Raw genomic sequence first — 18,740 nt, forward strand, 5'->3', positions numbered from 1 at the left:
GTGTTGGTATCTTTTCTTTTTTATGGGTTTTTTTAAGAAACATAGACATTTCATTTTGAGTTTCAAATATTTGAAATATAACCGCCATGTATGGCAGCGCCTCGAAGGGCTGCCCACCCCCGTTCAGTACGGCAACGCTAGTATTATGGACGTTCCATAAGTGTTTCAGTGTGACCAGACGGCATTGAGGACAAACTCCAAAAGTTATCGAAAAAACGTTTGGTTGTAGTCTCAAAAAGGCGGCGGTGACACTGCTCTTGGCGAATCAACAATTATTATTTTGATTTAAATATTTTCAACTGCAACGTATTCTCTCCTATACTACTTGAGCCTACTTTGTGGGACTTCTTATTTTACCTATTTCAAGAGATTCCGTTTGCCAAGTCATAGAATTCGAACGAATAAACCACAAAAGAAACATGAACGTTTGTCGCCTGTGTTTGGCAAAGGACGCTAACTTTTCGGTTGTAAACTCCACGGCTGCAATGAGAATAATGGCATGCATTTCTCTAGAAATCGAGCCCGGAGACGGCCTGCCGCAGCACATATGTACCATTTGCCGCCTGCGGCTCGAGGAGATGAACAGCTTCCGTCGACGCTGCCTCGCTGTGGATCGTCGACTGAAGCGCAGAAAATTGCTGCAAAAGCAGGAGCCCAAGGCCCATATGGCGGTGATTGCGGCGCAGGAGGAGGCCGAGGAGGAACGAACCCTGCGGGACGTGGTCGGATGCACGGCAACCGCCTGCTCCGAGAGCAACGCCCAGTGGCGTCTGCAGGCAGCCAAGGTCATTCGAGCAGAGATAGACGCTTACAAGAAGGAGCTGCATGGCATCTGCACGCAGGCGGTGCGCACTGAGATCGAGAACGAAGTCCGCGTCGAAGTGATGGGAGTGCTCATGGCTGAGGCCAAGCAGAAGCTGAAACTCAGCGTCCTGGACGAGCTCTTCGACGAGGTGGAGGCATTCTTCGTGCGCAAGCGCAACGAGGCGGCCTTTGGGTCGGAGAGTTTATGCTCGAATTCCCCCCGAAGGGATGCAGCGAAAAGCGAAGGTTTCTTCGAAGCGGAACGGGAAGAACCAGTGGACGGAGATGTCGTGGAGCTACTGGGTAATGTTTCATACTTTTCAATCTACCCACTTAGCTATAATGCCTTTCCCCCTAGATGACGAACCAGAGCCTAGGAATCCAGAACCACCAGAAGCTCATCCTGCATGTCCCACCGATTCGATCGATCCCATGCCCATGGTTGAGATCAATATGAGTGACTCTCAGATGAGCCATCTGCTCGAGGACTTCAACAGGGAAGCCTTCCTAAAGGCTAAGACTACTCCGCGTAAGGATGTGGAGGTAACGAAGCCCTCCGCCAAGAGAAAGCGACGCGAAAGCGTTTTATTGTGCCGGAAGCACAGCAACAGGGCAAAGCGGTACTCCCAGGAGCCTGTCGAATGCAGCGAATGCGTGTGTTGTCGTCTTCGAGGTGCAGCTAAGCTAAATCGCACAGCTTCCTAGGCAATAGTCTATACATTTTAGCAACTAGTATATTAATTTCATCGTTATCCTATTAGATTTAAGATTATGAAGAAAAAGGAACAAGAAGAAATCTTTGGTTTTCTAATGTCTGCTGACAAACATATTTATCGTCAATGCTGCGTGTTCTAACTTTGCTTTCATAGACTTAACTTTTTTTTATAGATTTTTTTTTATTATGTATAAGATATATGTATATTTTAAAACTTACACTAAGGTGAAAACCCCAGGAAAAACACTTGAAATATATTTTTATTTCCACAGCAGATAAGGCTGATATCCACCCTGTAGCTTAATTTAGAATTAAGCATACAGCGTACAAATAAATAAATATTTATATGAAGAACAACTTTTTTGTTATGAATTTAAATTGAAGCAATCATTATCGGAACCATTTTTAAATGAAAACTTTTCATTGAAAAGTCAACCACAGAATAAAAAGGATAATATTCTGTAAATTATTGATTTTATATTTCGAAATTGTATGATTTTCATCAATTATAATATTAAAATTGCGTAATATCATAAAAATCAATTTGTTATTTTCTTTGAGCAAAAACAAAAATAATTTTTGAGTTTTCACTCAAAATAAAACTCATCTTCAGATGTCCTCTATAAGGACATTTTACAAACTTAAAAACCTCTTTTAATTATGAGTTTTATTTGGAGTAAAAATAAATTCGACTGAAAATGAATCATTATTTTCAAAAAATTATCTTTATAATCATTATTTTTTATTTCAATTTTTTGTACTCAAAAAATATTTTGTATTTGTACATTTTTAATAAAAAATAATATTTATTTTTGTATTTTTATTTTTGCTCAAAAATGATTACGTACCAATTTTATTTTATTATTATTTATTTCAATCATTATTAATGATGAAAAATTCATCATATTTTAAAATAAAACTTAAAAATTCATATTTTCAGTTTAATTTTCAACATTCTTGAACGCAGATTTTTTTAATTTTCTGAAAAACTGTAGAAAACACCACTTTCGCGCCTTTGGAGGTCCTTGCCTAGAACCAATTAGCCCCAACCTGGGGCTAACAATAGTTTTGAGACCAATATCTACGCTATTTAATGTTTTATTTCAAAAATTTTCAAATTAATTCATGCAGTGTGGTAGTTGCGGAATTTCGGTATTCTAAACCACCCTAGCTTTGGTCACACTGCTTGCATGCTAGCGACGCCAACTCTATAACATCGATGTTATTCCGGCAACTATAAGAAATATAGAAAAAAGAAGCGACCCTATGGACGCGCTGCCCTCGTACCCCGACTTGTCGACCTTGTGCCGCCTCTGCCTGGGGGAGCACCAGGACGCGTACGAGATATTCGACGAGGACGAGGCCAATCTCTCAATCCCCGTGCGTCTGATGGCTTGCGTCTCCTTGGACGCCAAGCCCGCGGACAACCTGCCCAAGAAGGTATGCGGCGAGTGTCGATACCAGCTGGAAAAGTCCTTTCTCTTCCGCCAGCGCTGCCAGGCGGCGGAGAAGAAGCTGCGCAAGCACGTCCGCCTGCTGTGCCTGGGCAAGCGGAGCCGCGTCTTCTCCAAGGATCCGGATGGCGACGACTTTGACGACGATGAGCTGGAATTCGAAGACTCAATAGCGTTCATCGACCAACAGGACAAGCTGCGGCAGAAGGCCGACGAGAAGTGGCGGGCGGAGTTTAAAGAGGAGCAGGAGCAGGAGTTAAACAAGCGGCTGGCAGACTCGCGGATAAAGCTGCGGGCCAAACTGGTCCCAGAGGTGCGCAAGGAGCTGGCCGAGGAGGTGCGCAGGGAGGTGAGAGAGCAGCTGGAGGCCGAGGTCCGCAGCGATGTTCGCGAGGAGCTGCGCAACGAAGTGTCCGAGGAGATCCGGAAAGAGCAGCTGGTCAAGCTCTTGGGGGAGCTGGAGGTGTACTTGGTTGAGAAGAAGGCCGGCCAGTGGGAAACGTTGGATGGACAAGAAGCAATAGTAAAGGCTCCCGTCAATGTGGTGCGTAATCCCCCTGTCTCTCCAAAGCTAAGGCCTACGAGTTCCATCAAGCAGAGCTCCAGCCCAGCAGTGAAAGCACCAGCCTTGCAGAAAATAGAAGCGGAGCAGGCAGAACCGGAAGTGGAATTCTTACGGAGTGGCACTCCCGAGACATCTACCGTGGATGAGGTGGAGGTGGATACGCTCGAGCTGGAGGATGACGTGCCCACGGAGAGCGAGCAGGACTTCAGAGACATTAAAATGATCGGCGCAGGGGAAATGGTGAGAACCGAGGATGGTGAGATTTACATAATCAACGCGAACAGTACGCAGGCCACGAAGCCAGCCTCCTCAGCAGATTTTGACGAAGACAACGATATCACTTCCTACAACAGTGAGTTAATATTACACCGATTTTACCTTGATTGAACTAATGTTCCCTATGTTCGCTAGTCAAGGAAGATGGAGAGATTCAGTTCAGCGGAGATAAAACGCAGTTGGAGGATGTGGTGGTCTTCAATTTGGACGGCGAGATAGCTGAGGAGCAGCAGGTTTATAACTTTGACGAAAATGTCATCATTGTGGTAACTAAACTGCTCACGTTTCAATGCGTTTTCTCTAACGACTGCCTTGTTCCAGGAGAAGAACGACACCCTTCGAGACGCCGAGCAACCTGCCAAAAGAAAGCGACAGAGTGAGTTTGTGGTAAAGCAGGCGTTACGTGAGGGACAAGTGAAGCCTAGACGGGTGACAGACACCATGAAGACGTTCCAGTGTAAGATCTGCCCGGTGGCCTTCGCCTCAGAGAAGCTACTGCTGCGTCACCACAATATCCATGTCAAGAGCATAAAGAACGGCAAAGGCGGTTCCCTCAAGTGTCCCGACTGTGGGATGCAGCTGTCCTGCGCAAGTTCCCTTAAGCGGCACAGGGTCATTCACAGTGGGATTAAGCCCTTCAAGTGCGACGTGTGCGAGGCGTCCTTCTCCCAGCGAGAAGTGCTCAAGCGGCACATGGACACCCACACGGGAGCTAAGCGCCACAAGTGCCCCCACTGCTCGACGTGCTTTGCCCAGAAATCGAATCTGCAGCAGCACATCAGCCGAGTGCACATGGGCAATGCCAGGACCAACAAGTGTCACCTATGCTCTCGCAGCTTCAACCACCAGTCGGGCCTGAGTCGCCACCTGGCCACGCATGCGGGCGTCATGTTCACCTGCAAGGAGTGCGATCGGCAGTTCAACGATCGCAGTGCGCTCCAGCGACATTTCACAAACGTGCACAAGGGCCTGAAGAAGTCGGTGGACTACGGCTCCGAGCCCGAGATTTGTGAGATGGAGTAAGAGATGGCACACTCGGCTTTGAATATTTTACACCTTTATTTCGCGAACTGAAAGTGCTCACAACAGTTGGCACCCCAGATATCATCAACATGATAGTTAGAACATTTAGAATGCATACATGTAAACAGTTTAGCGAAATACAAATACAAAGTGGAACATTTGGAACAACTCTGCAACGGGTTACCATCTAATATCTAGCTAGACGTACATAGGTTTTACAATATATTGATCGTTTAATAAATACCACATAAGACGATGTACAATTTTATAGGCAAATACACGTATTTTAATAAACTCAACTCTACAAATTCTTTAGACCTAAGCTAAGCGCCAACAAACGGGACTCAAAACGCGCCAAGAGAAATCGAATGCAAAATACAAGGACAAAAATGCAATTAATAAATCTTTTTTGTATAATCGGAAGCGCCTTTCAAGTGAGATTGCCTCTTCGAGGCCTCTACTAAGAGGACATCGACATCGAAACCGTTTACCACTCCTGGTTAATGCATTATAAAGCCAATAACAATCCAATGTATATCCTAGTCTACTAATTGGTACAATATCCACAACAACGAACGGGTCCTTTAAGTCCTGCGACCCTTCAACCGCTGCTAGTCTGAGTTGGTCAACGAGCTGCGCTGTGACTCCAAGGTGTTGGAGTCATTCCGCTGCCGCAACATTCGTGGCTGGCTGGCGGTGAAGTTGGAGAAGTCCTTCATTACGTCCTTGTAGGTTTCGTCCTCGCCGTTGAACTCGTCGTTCAGACCGATTTCGTCGTTAAGCCGTGTCAGCCGGAGTCTAAAGAAATAATTTTATTAGCATAAATATTTAATATTTAAGCATCCTTACAGCGTCACAATATCGGCGTTCTTCTGGTCAACTGCTATGTCCAATGCCTTCTTGCCATCACTGGAGGCCAGATCGTAGGCTGCCTTGTGCTTCAGCAGCAAGTACACCTGTGCAATATGCCCCTTGGCCGTCGATATGTGCAGTGCACTGTAGCCCAGCTCATCCACAGCATCGATGGCGGCTCCATTTAGCAGCAGGTACTCGCAGGCCATCACGGAGCCGGAGATTACGGCCTGGTGAAGAAACGAACGCTGCCTATCCTGGGGGTTCTTCCAGTGCTTGTCGGCGCCCAGGGCAAAGGCCATGCACATCACCGGCAGATTGTGCACTACCGAAGCCATGTACAGAAGTTGGTTTGCATCCAGTTGAGAGAAGGGCAGCTCCTCCGGCATTTCCGTCTCCGACTCACCTTCTGTGCTCTCCTGATCGCTACCCAGAATGCCAGGCGTCTCGAAGGTGTCCAGGGCCAGGTCATCGCCGATGACCAGCAAATCGTCGCGAGATATGCTCAGCGACATTGAGGGAATGTTGATGGACTCATCATCATCATCTTCGTCCAGTTCGTCGCCCGTCTTGGCCGTGTTATAGATGCTCGGATCGTCACTTAAAGTCTTGGGCAACGATCGCTGTTGTCGCCTCCGTCGTAGCTTCTTCACTGCCCATTTGCGTGTACCTCCCAGCGAAAGAGTGGCCCGCTTACTGATCCCCAGTCCTGTGCCACTGCCCCCGCTGCCACCGTCCTCCGCCAAGCCTCCACTGTCTATGCTAAGCACCTCGGCCGTCTCGCTTGCCAGCAGCTCTTGAGGCTTAGGCATGCCGCACACAAACCGCCGCTCCACGTACTTAGCCTTGATCCAGGCCTCGCGCACTCCTATCTCGCATTGCTCAGTGGGATGCTGGAGCTCGCAGTCATCGCCGGTGCGTGCCTCATAGATGCGGTTCACCACCTCGTTGCCGAGCTCCATCATCACCTTCACGTTCTCTGTCTCCCAGGCATCCAGAGTGAGGGAGCGAACTTTGCTGTAGTGGACACCCAGGCTGCGATGAACTCCGGAGCACTCGATGCACAGGGTGATGCCCAGATTGATAGAGGCCCATCGCGGTTCGGGGCTCCTGCAGTCGCAGCAGTACGCGTTGCCGGGTATCTTTAGGAACTCCTCCCAGTGGCTGAAAGAGGGGAAGTCGTCCGATTGGCTATGAGACATGGGTTGCAAGATCATCAAGTGAATCAGGCTTACATTCTCCGCTTTGCGGGCAAAGCATTGGGTGTGTTCGTCGACTGTGGTCGTGAGTGGTGCGTGGTGGAGTCATGTTGGATGGCTGCCCCAATGCTGTGCTGCAGTGCTGAGATCCACAGGGAGAGCATGTCCGCGGAATCCGCCTGCAGAATGTGGGATCTGAAAAAGAGTTGGGTCACTAGCTGAAAAGAAAAAATGGGCTATGGATTACTCACTTTGTCGGAGAGATGACCTCAAAGCAGAAGCGACGGTCGCCCTCATTAACCGGGCGTACGTGGCAGATGCGCAGGTCCTCCTCCATGACCGAGAACGAGTCCTCGTTGCTCCGTTTTCTGCAATGCGAATCCAAATCACTTCAGCGTACCGCCAACACATCACATCACAAAACACCACACAACAAAAACATGACAGAAATCAAAAGTTGCAAAAAAAAAGATTAACTAAGCAAGCAGATGGGAGGATGGGTTTTTCGGGATGAAGCAAGCTGCGCGCACCCACCTGTAGACCAGCTGGTTGTCGCTCAAGTAGAACCAGCGCCGGCACCAGGTCTTGAAGCCCTTGGACTTCTTCTTGAACAGGTATCCCTCGATCTTGTTGGAGGTGCTGTTGGTGTTCGAGTCGCAGTAGCGATTGACGCTCATGTGGCGGTCCTGCATGGCCTTTTCCAGCTGCTGATAGTCGCCGCGCAGTGCATTCAAGTCCTCGCTGATGTTCTTGAAGAACTCGTCAAAGTCGTTGCACAGGTCGAAGCCCTGGTGGTAGTAGGTCACGCACGCCTGATAGTAGTCCAGCAGCTGCCGAAAAATAGCGGGGGGAGATCAGCTTTAAAACGTGCCGAAAACAAAGAATAGCAGTTATTGTTCTTTAGTTTCTCTGAACCCCAGCGACGACCCGGCACCGAGCACTCCTGATAGGCAACTGATCGCATTTGCCAGCGCACAACTGACTCAACTTGCTGATCAATGCTTTTAGATATGCCACAAATACATATATAAAGGCGCATTTATATCGCAGTAATGACGTCATAACAAAAACAAATCCCTTCAAGTTATTTACTCAGCGGTCGGCGGACCACTCCATTCATAGCATTTGGAAGCGATAAGAGGTGATATCGGCCGACACCTTGGCCTTTCCTTACCGTTGACAGTATGGAGGGGACCTTGCGAGCCTGGGCCAGCGTTATATAGTTCACATAGTCCAGGGCGGTGTGCTGGAAACAGGATTTGGAGGCGGAAAGGATATTGGCAGCCTCTTGCACCTCCTGCGGTCGGTTTTTACTGGCCTGTAGGAATAATTCATAAAAGTTAAAGCACATTCGAGATCGCTAATGCATATTTTTAAGACCTGTGCGTTTTTTATCAGCGCATTGTCATAGCCCTCGGAAACCTTGAGGAAGTGCCCCTTGTAGTCCTTCACCTGGTTGATGTCGTCCTTTACAAACACACTGAGATTCTTTAGCACTGTGCGGCTAGCCTGATCCAAGAGAATCGTATGGAACTTGTTCATCTCCTGAAAAATAACGCCAGATAAAAGAATCCGTGCCATATTTATGCTCAGGACAAGACCTCACCTGGAAGCAGTGTATCAGCTTGCCCAAAGCGTTGTGTGCGTTCTTGTTGTCGAGAAAGTGCTGCTGCAGGTCCCACAAGGACATGGCAAAGGCGCTGCGAAATTCAAAGAATCAATGACCATGAATATGCATGAGAATGGAAACTGCGCAGTGGTTGTACCTCTGGTTCTTGACATACTCCTTGCCGGAGTCAACGGCCACATTGCACAGCTTGATGATTTTCTCCAGCCGCTGCTCCAAGTGCTCGATGTCGCCCTCCTCCTTGGATACAAATTGTCTGGCAAAACAAACTGAAAGCGTTAGCACAATTCCGCAGAGATGTAAACAACAGATGGAGAATGGGTCTGGGATTGGGTATGGGTTCGGGTAGCGCGTATGCTGATGATTAAAATTGCCCGAGATGGGTAAACATTATCTGGCCGCTTAATCAAAGAAGTTATCGCGGGGGCAGCGGCACCGCCAGAGTGCGGAGCTCGCGCTCTCTCACAGAGTCTGTTTATGTTGACACTTTTAATTTATGCCGCTGTATTAAAGCGTATTTGCGCTTTCAATTGTATACGCCTCGCCACAAAATAGAGTCGAGTCCAGTCTGTCCGTCAGGGGACAAGATTTTGTATCACTGTGTTGCTGACTCTCTGGGTCTCCCCACTTTTTCCCTGGTGTCACCCATTGATTTGTCGTGCACTGCTTTTGTTTCAACGCTTTATTTGCGCTTCAAAATACCTTGGCATATGGTATAGAGGATCACAAGCTCAGATCACAAGAAAATTTAGAAATATTTCAGAAAGAAAATGTATTGTATTATTTAATACAATACTCGAAATGCATAAAGATTATGTTATTTTATTCTTTTTTTTTATACATTTCGTTGTCCTAAAGAGAACAAAGATATATTTAGAAAGATATATAAAATGATAAACTTTTTAGATCCAAGAAACGGAATATATTTTCCAATAGTTTTTGATGCGCTGAACTCAAATCCGGTTTTGGAATTTCGTATATGTAAGGTTTTCAAAATATTTTATTTTAAAAGTACCGAAAATACGGGTTTTGGTACTTTTTAAAAGCTGTAACTTTAAAAATCAGTTTTGAAAATTAAAAAAAAAATTATTATCATTATTAAAATAAAATATATTGAAGTTACGGCACCTCAATAGTACCCAGAAACCATACATTGGTATAAATAGTTCACATGCAACAAGTTATTCTTGCAATTTAATATTCCTTAGTTTAATTTAAAAGTAAAATAGAATATAAACATGTAAAGACATTTTGAAATTCCTTGGCGAAATAATTTGTACAAAAACAACAAATTGTTTAAGACATTTTAGTAAACTTTACTTTTGTTTTAATTTTATCCGCCAGATAGTGTTGACTAATACTTCTGACGCACAATAGAAAATCATTTGTGCGCAGGCGCCGTTTTTCTAAGAAAAATAAATGTATGAAAATGGCATAAAAACCAATAAAGAACTTTAGATTCAAATGCCCGCCGACCATAGGATACCCGGGTATTCTCAGTGTTCCATATCCTACAGAACCACCCCCATCGCGGATTTGCGTTAACTTGGCGCAGGATGGTATAATGCATCTCACAGATTGCGGTCACATTGGATATTCTAGTATTGATTCTCTCAAAACATATGTTTTCAACCAATACTGGAAGAAGATGTCAACGGGAAAATTTTTTGAACAGAATTTAATAATCATATTTCTGTTCCTGTGTGCAAAAGCAACAATATGTCTCTGCGCTTCGAACGACCCCTACGCCATCCTCGGTGTAAGCAATACGGCTTCTGCGCAGGAAATAAGAAAGGCGTACAAGGAGCTGGCCAAAGAATGGCACCCAGACAAACGTTCCGACTCGGACGCGGTGGAGAAATTTGTCCAAATAAAATCCGCCTATGAGCTGCTCAGTGACACCGACAGACGACGCATCTATGATCGGCACGGGGTCACCAGTGAGGATTCGCACTATTTGCAGGACAAATATGACTACAGTGAATATAATCGATATTCGTACTATCAAACGGAAGACACTTTCGGAAAGCACTTCACCATTGACCAGGACATTGTGCTCTTCCACAAGCTGTCTGTCACCGCCAACTACTTTGAGAAGAATATTTTGCCAAACAGCGCCAAGAAGGTTCACGTAGTAATGTTCTACAACGACTGGTGCTTCCGGTGCAACCGTATAGTCAACGCATTTAAAAAGGTAATGGACATCCTGGAGCCCCTGGGGGTTAACTTTGCCACCGTCAATGCTATACACGAGGAGTCAATTTTCCGGAAAACTGGAATAGATGAGGTCCCCAAACTGGTGGTCGTTATCGACGGTCACGTCTTCATTTATCGGGAGCATTCCATTACCCCCCAAAAGGTGGTTGACTTCATCCGCAAGAAGCTGCCGTTTAGAATCATGCAACGGGTGGACAGCGAAAATATAGACGACTTCCTTGGCGGGTGGATGGACAACAGGGTTCGAGCGCTAATCCTGGAGCCTCGCAATTTGATCCGGCTGCGGTACTTGCTAACCGCCTTTGAGTTCAACGATCGTGTCGCATTCGGGTTTGTCGATATGAATAGTAAGCGATCGAAGGAGATAATTGATCGCTTCAAGGTAAATACCAGCATGGACACTCTGCTTATATTTAATGAAGAGTCGACGAGCTACGTGGCCAGTGTATGTATGCCGGACATCCCAACGCAAACACTGATAGATGTGGTTTCCTCGAATCAATATCTGGCTTTGCCGAGACTATCCTCCCAGGACATTCTGGAGAGTGTGTGCCCAAGGGAGTGGAACCGGCCAAGGAAGCGTTTATGCGTGGTTCTCATCACAGAAAATAACAAAAAGCACGACTTCGCAAGAGTCGCCCTCAGACGAATCGCCCTAAATAGTGGTTATAGCTTGGAAAGAGTTCGTTTCGCGTACATGTTCAAGGAGAGTCAACCCGATTTTATCAATGCCATTTCAAAGGGTTCGTTTGAGAAGAATCCCCTGCAAATAGTCATCATTTGGCGGCGAGACGATAAGCATATAAAGTACGAGTGGGTCTGCGGTGCTAAGCAATATGCCAACTTTGTCAATGAAAGCTTAATCAATGCCACAAACTATGAAATTTCTTTCACAGTGAAGAGACTCTTGAAATCGTCAGAGTCGCTTAATTACGAAGCCTTTGTGGAAAAGCTGTTTAATGAGCATTCCGAGGGAATAATTACCAAATGGATGTCGCGAATGCTTTATATGCTGGATTATCTGTCTGATAATATAGAAGACGAGCACCTCCTGGCTGCGTTCTCCCTTTTGGGAACAATTGCGTTCATGTTTGCCGTTGGATATGTACTGATGTACTTCGTGCGGGCAGAAGAGGAAAATCTCAAGGCCAAAGGTCATCTGGTTGACGGCCAAGACGGCCAATATAATAATCAACCCGTCCCGGAACTTAAGCTATACGAGCTGAGAGCTGAAAAATATAATGGAATGGTTCGCTTGCTAAAGCCAGGATGCCGTACGTTACTCCTGATAACAGACTTGCAGAGCCGAAAGAAGCTAATACCCTATTTTCACAAAGCCGTTTGGCCTTACAGGAAATCCAAGACACTATTATTCGGACACATGCTAATTGAAAAGGGATTGCCGTGGTACTCTGAGCTCCTTCGATTGTCGCTATGCACGAATCAAAAGTTGCAGGTCAATCCGCGGAACTGTGTGGGCACTGTAATTGCCTTGAATGGCCACCGAAAGTACTTTTGCATGTATCACGCCAAGCATCCAGAATCCGTTCGCGCGGCCAAGAGAATTTTGAAAATTACCAAACCCCTTTTGGACAGGAGAGAGGATCCTGAGATTGGAACCTTTCTCGAGAAAGGCTACTCCGAAGAGTCCGAGGCAGAAGCGAATGTCCTCCTGGAGGATCATTTACTCAACAGCCTGGATGACTGGTTGGAGAGATTGTTCGACGGGTCGACACACAAGTACTACATAAACTACTGGCCAGACTTCCCTACCAAATAATGCGTTCAAAGTGACTTTTGAATTAATTTATATTTACACTTTAAGATAAACAAATCAACTTGATAAATAAATTAAAATAAATACAATTAACAGGCAATGGAACTCGACTCGGCTTTAGCCGAAATTTCACAACTAGCTAATATATAGAAAATGCGGCAATTTGCTAAACTTTAGGTTTTTTGAAAAAACTCCTCTAACATTTGTTACGTTCCCTTTGAACACTATCGTGTAATTGCTTAAGAAACTCTCTTGATCAGCACAACCAATACTTAATATATTTATTAAAAATAAATGAACCAAAAATTGAAAAAAAAATCCTTTTTTTCTCCAAAAATAGATGAAAAACAGTTAAAGGGTATTCTAAGTTTCGGAGTTCAAATCTGGTCTTTGTTTCCGGTTTTTTTCATTAGGAGCTGCAGGTGCTACGAGAAGTGGGAAGCGGGGATGGGGCAGCCTGCAAACGAGTTGTAGCCGCTTTTGTGCAGCATTTACGAGGGAAAGCTTTGTCTTTGGGCGCGATTAGCCAAGAAGAGGCAATTTGGGTGAAATCTTATCAATCAGCGCCGAAACATTTGCCAGTCTAGCATCGGCAATTAAACGGTTGGCAAGACAGGGGCAACGGCAGAACGGGAAGATAAATTCCACAGCGGTGACGGGACGGTTTCCAGTGCAAAGTTTGTTCGATGGATGATTAAGCCGCGTTTTCAGCGCTGGCTGGCAAATGGGCGGGCTGAGGGTGGCGAGGCCTAGCTTGATAGCAACCAGTCACGCTACATGGACAGCTCTCCGGAACAATGCAAATCTCGGGCTGCCAAAAGCGGCGGAGGTCGGCTCGGTGTAAACAAGGAGAGGAATCTGTGGGGCTTGAGTTCAACGTATGGGTATGGGTGTTATATCCACCTGAAGCGCGGCGAATCCTTCAGACACTCCTCGAACTCGATGGTGGCGCGCATTGTGGCTCCAGTCGAGGCTGAGACAGCAGCTCAGACACAATCACACGCACGTAGCACTTGCACTGTTGGCTATTCGCTAATTGGGGCCTGCGGAATTGCTGGCCTGTTGCTGCTGTTGCTTCCAGGCGACTCGTTTCGAGAACCTAATTGCGGGCAGCCGGAGACGATTGGGCTGCTCGCATCCTCGGCAGTCAACGGGCACACACGTAGAGCTCGGCCCTGATTAGCGGAACTCGTCGATTTACGCGACTCACTGGACAAATTAATGAATTTCACAGCGCGGAATCCACAGACAACAAACTAAAAACGTCTCGCTTTCTACGAACAGTGTGGCCGCGTCCAGAGCGCCAAGAAATCTCCAGGGAGGCTGTGAGTCTGCAGATGGTCACACCCCTTGGCGGGCACTATTTAAAGTATTTTTTATGCTGTTTTTAGTTAGTTTCTACAACAGTTTTTCGCTCAAAAATGCAGTTTTAGCAAGCATTATTTAATACTGTGATTTACCTTTAAAACAAAAGTATTTAACGGCAAAAACTGCACTTAATAGTGATGTAAAATGAAAAGAAAACTATCGATTACAGAAAAAATGTGTGGCGAAGTTTTGATACCCTGGATACCATAATTATAAATAATTCAAATAAAAACATTATTTAATTTAATTAATTTATTTTAAAATACTCAAGTAAATAACTCCAAATTTGTATTTAAGTGCAATTATATTTTATAATCACTTTTTGTGTTTTTTCGTGCTTCTGCGGAAAACCATCAATAGTGCCCAAAACTATCGCTGGTCAAATCGATTGTAAACGATGGTGCCATCGACGGTCTTCCATCTCTACTTCATTGTTCTGTTCTGCTGGTGCTGTTTTGGTTTCGGTGCAATTATCTATTTAAGAACGCACAACACTCGATGCACCTGCCCTGTGCCCGTCGCGTGGGTGTGCCCAGTGCCAGTTTCATTTATAAAACTATGTTTTTCTCACGTTCCCCGGCGCCGATGGCCAAGTGACCGCACAAAGTCCCGCACTCCGCCTCCACTCCCCCATGTGTTTACCCTTTGTCTTGCGTTCTATTTGCGTTTCGTGTCCGCTCAAAATCGCCTCATTTGCATAAATCCCGTGGCGTAACGTGAGTTTGGCCCACATCCCGCGATCGGCGGAGCTAAAGCGGAGGGAGCAGCAGGAGCGCACCCGGAAATTAGGAATTGGGACTCGGGAATCGTTGACCTGTGCAGTTTGGAGTCAACTGGAGAAGAATGTGGAAGTGCCACAAGTGCGGCAAACCCGTTTTCTTTGGTAATACACACACCCACGTCCGCACACACTTGCAGCTGCGAACAGGCCCTGATCCGTAAATAAATCGTTTGTAATTATTTTCATTTATTCCAAACACAGCGGAACGTAAACAATCGCTCGGCTACGATTGGCATCCGGAATGTTTGCGCTGCGAGGAGTGCGGCAAGCGGCTGAATCCCGGCCAGCACGCCGAGGTGAGTGTAACAGGTGATGTCTAGACGCACGATCTCGATGCATTTCTGTTTTGTTGCCTTTTTCAGCACAAAGGTGTGCCTTACTGCCATGTGCCCTGCTATGGAGCGCTGTTCGGACCCCAGCTGTTTGGCCATGGCACTAGGGTGGAATCCCACAAGAGCTACGGGGTGAAGGGTGCCCAGAAGCCTGCCGGAGCTCAGGCTAATGGCCCCACCCTGCCGCGTGATCACCTAGAATCTAAGCTGAAGGTGCGGCATACACAAGTCAAGGATCCCAGGTCTAGATGACTAATACAAGTCCCATTTACTGGCAGGTCTACAATCAATTCTACGACAATAAAAGCCTGGAGATACGCAGCCGCGAGGTCAACAACCGCTTGGTGCTAGAGGGAGCCCTGCGCGTCTACTGGGGAGTGCAGGGAGTGATTCACCTGAAGGAGGACGATGACCAGCGAACGTTTGTGGTGCGCAAGAGGAACTCCTGCCGCGTGTCCAAGGCAGCAAATGTAAGGAATTTATACATTTTACCTCGAGACAATTTAGTAATGAGAATCCTTTTGAATGGCACCCTTAGGAGAGCAGCTCGGATAAGGAAAACGAGGTCAGCGAGTCACTTGCTCCGCCCACAACCACAACCGGTGAAGTGGACCAGCTTTCCACGGATGTTTCGCTGTCTGAGAGCATGACCTTTGACTCGTGCAGCCTAAACGAGATCTCAGAGCTGCCCACAACCCCCGAAGATGCCTCTGCCAACACCACGGGAAACAGCAAGGAAGTGACCAATGGCAAAGTCTCCAACGACGATGAGGATACAACCACTACGGACTCTTCGGGCACTTTGGTGGAGGCACCCACGGCCAGCACAAGCTGTGTCTCCAGCACGCTACCCTCTAAGCTGGACAATTTGGAAAAGTTGGACTGGGATGATATCGATGACCTGCTGCAGGTGGAGAGGCGCCACAATGAGAAGGATCGCATTTACGAGACAATGCCGGTCAAACTGCCTTCGTCGCAATCCTCCAGCGACAGTTCGCCCAGCAAAACGTCCACGGACAACACCTCCACCACTACGGAGTCGAGCTCTACGCAATCAGCCACCACGGATAGCAGCAGCTCGGATAACTTTATGACGGCCACGGGCTCGTTGACTGCAAACACGAACACCCAAAATACCACAACGGTGACAACCACCGAGACCACACTGGACAACTATGAGACCTCGGACGATGCTACCCTGAAGCCAATGGACTTTGAGGACTTTAAGCGCAGTGTGCACCAGGACTACGTCAATGGGACCAATTCCTTCAAGGAACCCAACGACGACACCCTGAAACGCAATCAGCCCATTGATCCGTCTCGTATCCACGACTCCCTCAAGCTCTACGGCGAGAACTCGGTGATGAGCAAAAGCTTTAACTGCGAGCATGCGCTGCGCTCCATAGATCCCACACTGATCAACGACACCATGAACTTGCGCAGCAGCGTGTGCTCGCCGCGATCCTCGCAGCGCCAGTACGCCTTGCAGAAGAGTGGTTCGGCATCCGCAACCACAGCGGCGCCCAAGAAGCCATATCAGCAGGGGCGACAGCTCTTTGAGAAGGGTATTAATCGCTCCAAGTCGGGACCCAGCTGCTTTGTATATTCCGACAGCGACGATGACGACGACGAGGCCACCCTTCGGCCCCAACGCTTGGCAACCATTAGGCGCAGCGATGTCCCTCCCCGGTATATTCAAATCCAGATGGATTGCTATCCCAAAGAGAATGCAGCTGCCGCCAGCGAAGGAGAGTCCAGTCGTGCAGATGCTCCGTCCATAACCAGTGGAGCGGCCGCCGGCGATGAGCTCACCCAAACGGAGGAACTGTTTACAGCCAGCGAGGGCGTTGGAGCTGGAGCTGCCGGCCTGCATGTCACCGAAGATGGCGTGGTGCTACGAAGGCCCCCACGCACTGGAGCTGCAGCCATCAAGCGACGCAGTGGAAACCGCCGGTGAGTTTATAAAGCCTTGGTTTTAAAATCAGTCTCTTAACCAAAATCTTTGGTGTACAGTTCCCGGACCAAGCTGAAACGTCGGTGCTCTATCAATGGTCACTATTACAATCGAGAGACTTCGTTTTTTACGCCGCCCTACGGCTCTCAGATGTCTGTGTGGGTGTCGTCGATGGTGACCACGACAGAGGTTATTAATTTGGTGCTGGAAAAATACAAAGTGGACAGTGCGGCGGAGAACTTTTCGCTCTTCATTGTGCGTGACAACGGAGAGCAAAAGCGTTTGAAGGATGACGAGTATCCCCTGATAACACGCGTCACTTTGGGTCCTCATGAGGATGTGGCTCGTATGTTTTTGGTTGATGCCCGCAAGACGGATGAAATCAGGTAAGCAAGTCAGAAGTCTAACAAGGCTGTATTGTAATAATGAGAAATATGTTTTCTCTTAATACAGTAATGAAGTTGCTCAATTTTTGAATCTATCGCTGCCCGAATGTCGTGCCATTTTGGAGCGTTACGATCAGGAAGTGGCTCGCGAAGTGGCCAAAATTAAAGAAAGGTGAGGTTCATTATCAGATGTAATTAATAAAAACTTTGCAAACAGAATTAATAATTAATTAAAAATTTTATTTGCAGATACGCCGAACTGCGTCGTCGCATTGTGAGTCGCATGGAATCTCTAAAAGTGCATTTGTAAAACGTCAACGGAATCTCTGACGGAAGAACAATTTTATATTAGCCATAATCTGTGTGCGGCCAAAAGTGTCTGCAGCAGCCCAGCTAAAAGTATTCACGTTTTTATACCAGAAATATATATATATTTTTATGTAGCATTTAGAGAAAATTACGAACTAGCAACATTAGGCGCCCAGTGAACAAAGCAGCTGCTGCACGTCGCAAATATTTACCCTACGATTAAGGGGTTCTTATCTTCCCAGCCGAAACTAACAATCATTACCAGGCATTTCCATTTGTTTAGAAAGCGTTTAAGACTTGTAACTAACCAAAAAATAATTATTAATCAACCACATTACCATACAGTTCTTTGTTTTGTGTTTGTAATCAAAATACAAGTGCTTGCAGTCACGTCAAAACGGTGTCATGTATCTATTGTACAATGTTTAGCTCTTAAGCCGTGACATAAGGCACAGATAATACTGCTAGTAGTGTGTAGTTCAAAGCCATTTTATTGATTAGCAATTGCTATGACTGCTATAAACAATAACAATAAGTGCACACCCACACATACATTACTACATATTGCATAACATGGACTTGTTGATTGAAAATCATTTGGAAATCCAATAAAATGTAAAGTTTTACAAGAGAAGCTTTCCGGCTGTGACTGTGACCAGCAGAGCGGAGTTTAAAGCCCCATGGCGACCGACAAATTTCGGCAAGTTACTATCCCGTAGTGCAAAAGGGACGGACTTCAAGGCAGCAATAGCCTGTGTGAGTCGAATATTCAAAAAAGGCAGCTACCGGCGCCAGCCTTCCCTACAGAAATAGGGATCAAGTGGAGGCGGACTGGAGCACACACACACATGGGAGGGGCCCGGCCCTCTGATAGCATGGCGAACGAAGCCCTGTCCGGGCCAAAGCAGCCATCAAAGCACAAGTCAATGATGCCATTATAATAGAGCAGCGACGGAAGAGCAGAGGAGCGGCGCGGTGGCGACGACAACGATGAGGACGAGGACGAGGACGAAAGTAGGCAAGCACAGGCTCACTCACATAATAAATGCACACCCCAGAACGGAGAAGTGTGTGTGCGTGGCTATTAATTTGAAACTGACA

The 18,740-nt window shown here is 46.7% G+C and overlaps 5 protein-coding genes across 8 annotated transcripts; 4 read left to right on the forward strand and 1 right to left on the reverse strand.

Annotated features, from left to right (window-relative positions):
• Positions 1-242: 242 nt before the first annotated feature.
• Positions 243-1,876, forward strand: LOC108071255 (uncharacterized). Its single transcript, XM_017161942.3, has 2 exons — positions 243-1,107; positions 1,163-1,876. The coding sequence occupies exons 1-2, from the start codon at positions 420-422 to the stop codon at positions 1,507-1,509; spliced, it is 1,035 nt and encodes a 344-aa protein (XP_017017431.1). The 5' UTR covers positions 243-419; the 3' UTR covers positions 1,510-1,876.
• Positions 1,877-2,705: 829 nt separating this feature from the next.
• On the forward strand, positions 2,706-5,131 carry LOC108071331 (zinc finger and BTB domain-containing protein 17). Of its 2 annotated transcripts, XM_070286309.1 has the most exons (4): positions 2,706-3,517; positions 3,572-3,890; positions 3,950-4,080; positions 4,136-5,131. In XM_070286309.1, exons 1-4 carry the CDS (start codon positions 2,786-2,788, stop codon positions 4,835-4,837), a joined length of 1,884 nt encoding a protein of 627 aa, XP_070142410.1. In that variant the 5' UTR covers positions 2,706-2,785; the 3' UTR covers positions 4,838-5,131. The 2 variants fall into 2 exon arrangements, with proteins under 2 accessions (XP_070142410.1, XP_017017534.1); XM_017162045.2 differs by having other exon boundaries at positions 2,706-3,890.
• CenB1A (Centaurin beta 1A) lies at positions 4,850-13,797 on the reverse strand. Of its 3 annotated transcripts, XM_017162043.3 has the most exons (11): positions 13,413-13,797; positions 8,655-8,771; positions 8,495-8,588; positions 8,269-8,433; positions 8,063-8,206; positions 7,423-7,718; positions 7,140-7,277; positions 6,925-7,083; positions 6,096-6,853; positions 5,687-6,014; positions 4,850-5,635 (listed from the first exon to the last, which is right to left on the reverse strand). In XM_017162043.3, the coding sequence occupies exons 1-11, from the start codon at positions 13,463-13,465 to the stop codon at positions 5,449-5,451; spliced, it is 2,439 nt and encodes an 812-aa protein (XP_017017532.1). In that variant the 5' UTR covers positions 13,466-13,797; the 3' UTR covers positions 4,850-5,448. The 3 variants fall into 3 exon arrangements, with proteins under 3 accessions (XP_017017532.1, XP_017017531.1, XP_017017530.1); XM_017162042.3 differs by having other exon boundaries at positions 5,687-6,853; positions 7,140-7,256; positions 13,413-13,796; XM_017162041.3 differs by having other exon boundaries at positions 5,687-6,853; positions 13,413-13,796.
• Positions 9,976-12,814, forward strand: l(3)80Fg (dnaJ homolog subfamily C member 16 l(3)80Fg). Its single transcript, XM_017162044.3, has one exon. It carries the CDS (start codon positions 10,080-10,082, stop codon positions 12,510-12,512), a length of 2,433 nt encoding a protein of 810 aa, XP_017017533.1. The 5' UTR covers positions 9,976-10,079; the 3' UTR covers positions 12,513-12,814.
• Positions 13,798-14,286: 489 nt separating the features above from the next.
• Rassf (Ras association family member) lies at positions 14,287-18,273 on the forward strand. Its single transcript, XM_017162081.2, has 8 exons — positions 14,287-14,760; positions 14,860-14,954; positions 15,021-15,203; positions 15,269-15,460; positions 15,529-16,943; positions 17,004-17,330; positions 17,398-17,502; positions 17,580-18,273. Exons 1-8 carry the CDS (start codon positions 14,721-14,723, stop codon positions 17,638-17,640), a joined length of 2,418 nt encoding a protein of 805 aa, XP_017017570.1. The 5' UTR covers positions 14,287-14,720; the 3' UTR covers positions 17,641-18,273.
• Positions 18,274-18,740: the final 467 nt, after the last annotated feature.

Source organism: Drosophila kikkawai, chromosome 3R, assembly GCF_030179895.1.
Source record: "Drosophila kikkawai strain 14028-0561.14 chromosome 3R, DkikHiC1v2, whole genome shotgun sequence".
NCBI classification, from domain to species: Eukaryota; Metazoa; Arthropoda; class Insecta; order Diptera; family Drosophilidae; genus Drosophila; species Drosophila kikkawai.

What these genes read in the sequence shown, in the direction of transcription:
- LOC108071331 (XM_017162045.2), top strand. Translation starts at nt 2,786, where the DNA reads ATGGACGCGCTGCCCTCGTACCCCGACTTGTCGACCTTGTGCCGCCTC. An exon ending in CGATATCACTTCCTACAACA is followed by an intron (nt 3,891 to 3,949) that starts GTGAGTTAATAT and finishes TATGTTCGCTAG; the next exon opens with TCAAGGAAGATGGAGAGATT. An exon ending in ACGAAAATGTCATCATTGTG is followed by an intron (nt 4,081 to 4,135) that starts GTAACTAAACTG and finishes GCCTTGTTCCAG; the next exon opens with GAGAAGAACGACACCCTTCG.
- CenB1A (XM_017162041.3), bottom strand. Translation starts at nt 13,465, where the DNA reads ATGCGCGCCACCATCGAGTTCGAGGAGTGTCTGAAGGATTCGCCGCGC. An exon ending in TCCCCTCCATACTGTCAACG is followed by an intron (nt 7,719 to 8,062) that starts GTAAGGAAAGGC and finishes ATTTTTCGGCAG; the next exon opens with CTGCTGGACTACTATCAGGC. An exon ending in TTGCCCGCAAAGCGGAGAAT is followed by an intron (nt 6,854 to 6,924) that starts GTAAGCCTGATT and finishes CCCCTCTTTCAG; the next exon opens with CCACTGGGAGGAGTTCCTAA.
- Rassf (XM_017162081.2), top strand. Translation starts at nt 14,721, where the DNA reads ATGTGGAAGTGCCACAAGTGCGGCAAACCCGTTTTCTTTG. An exon ending in ATCCCGGCCAGCACGCCGAG is followed by an intron (nt 14,955 to 15,020) that starts GTGAGTGTAACA and finishes TGCCTTTTTCAG; the next exon opens with CACAAAGGTGTGCCTTACTG. An exon ending in CGCAAGACGGATGAAATCAG is followed by an intron (nt 17,331 to 17,397) that starts GTAAGCAAGTCA and finishes CTCTTAATACAG; the next exon opens with TAATGAAGTTGCTCAATTTT.
- LOC108071255 (XM_017161942.3), top strand. Translation starts at nt 420, where the DNA reads ATGAACGTTTGTCGCCTGTGTTTGGCAAAGGACGCTAACTTTTCGGTT. An exon ending in AGATGTCGTGGAGCTACTGG is followed by an intron (nt 1,108 to 1,162) that starts GTAATGTTTCAT and finishes CTTTCCCCCTAG; the next exon opens with ATGACGAACCAGAGCCTAGG.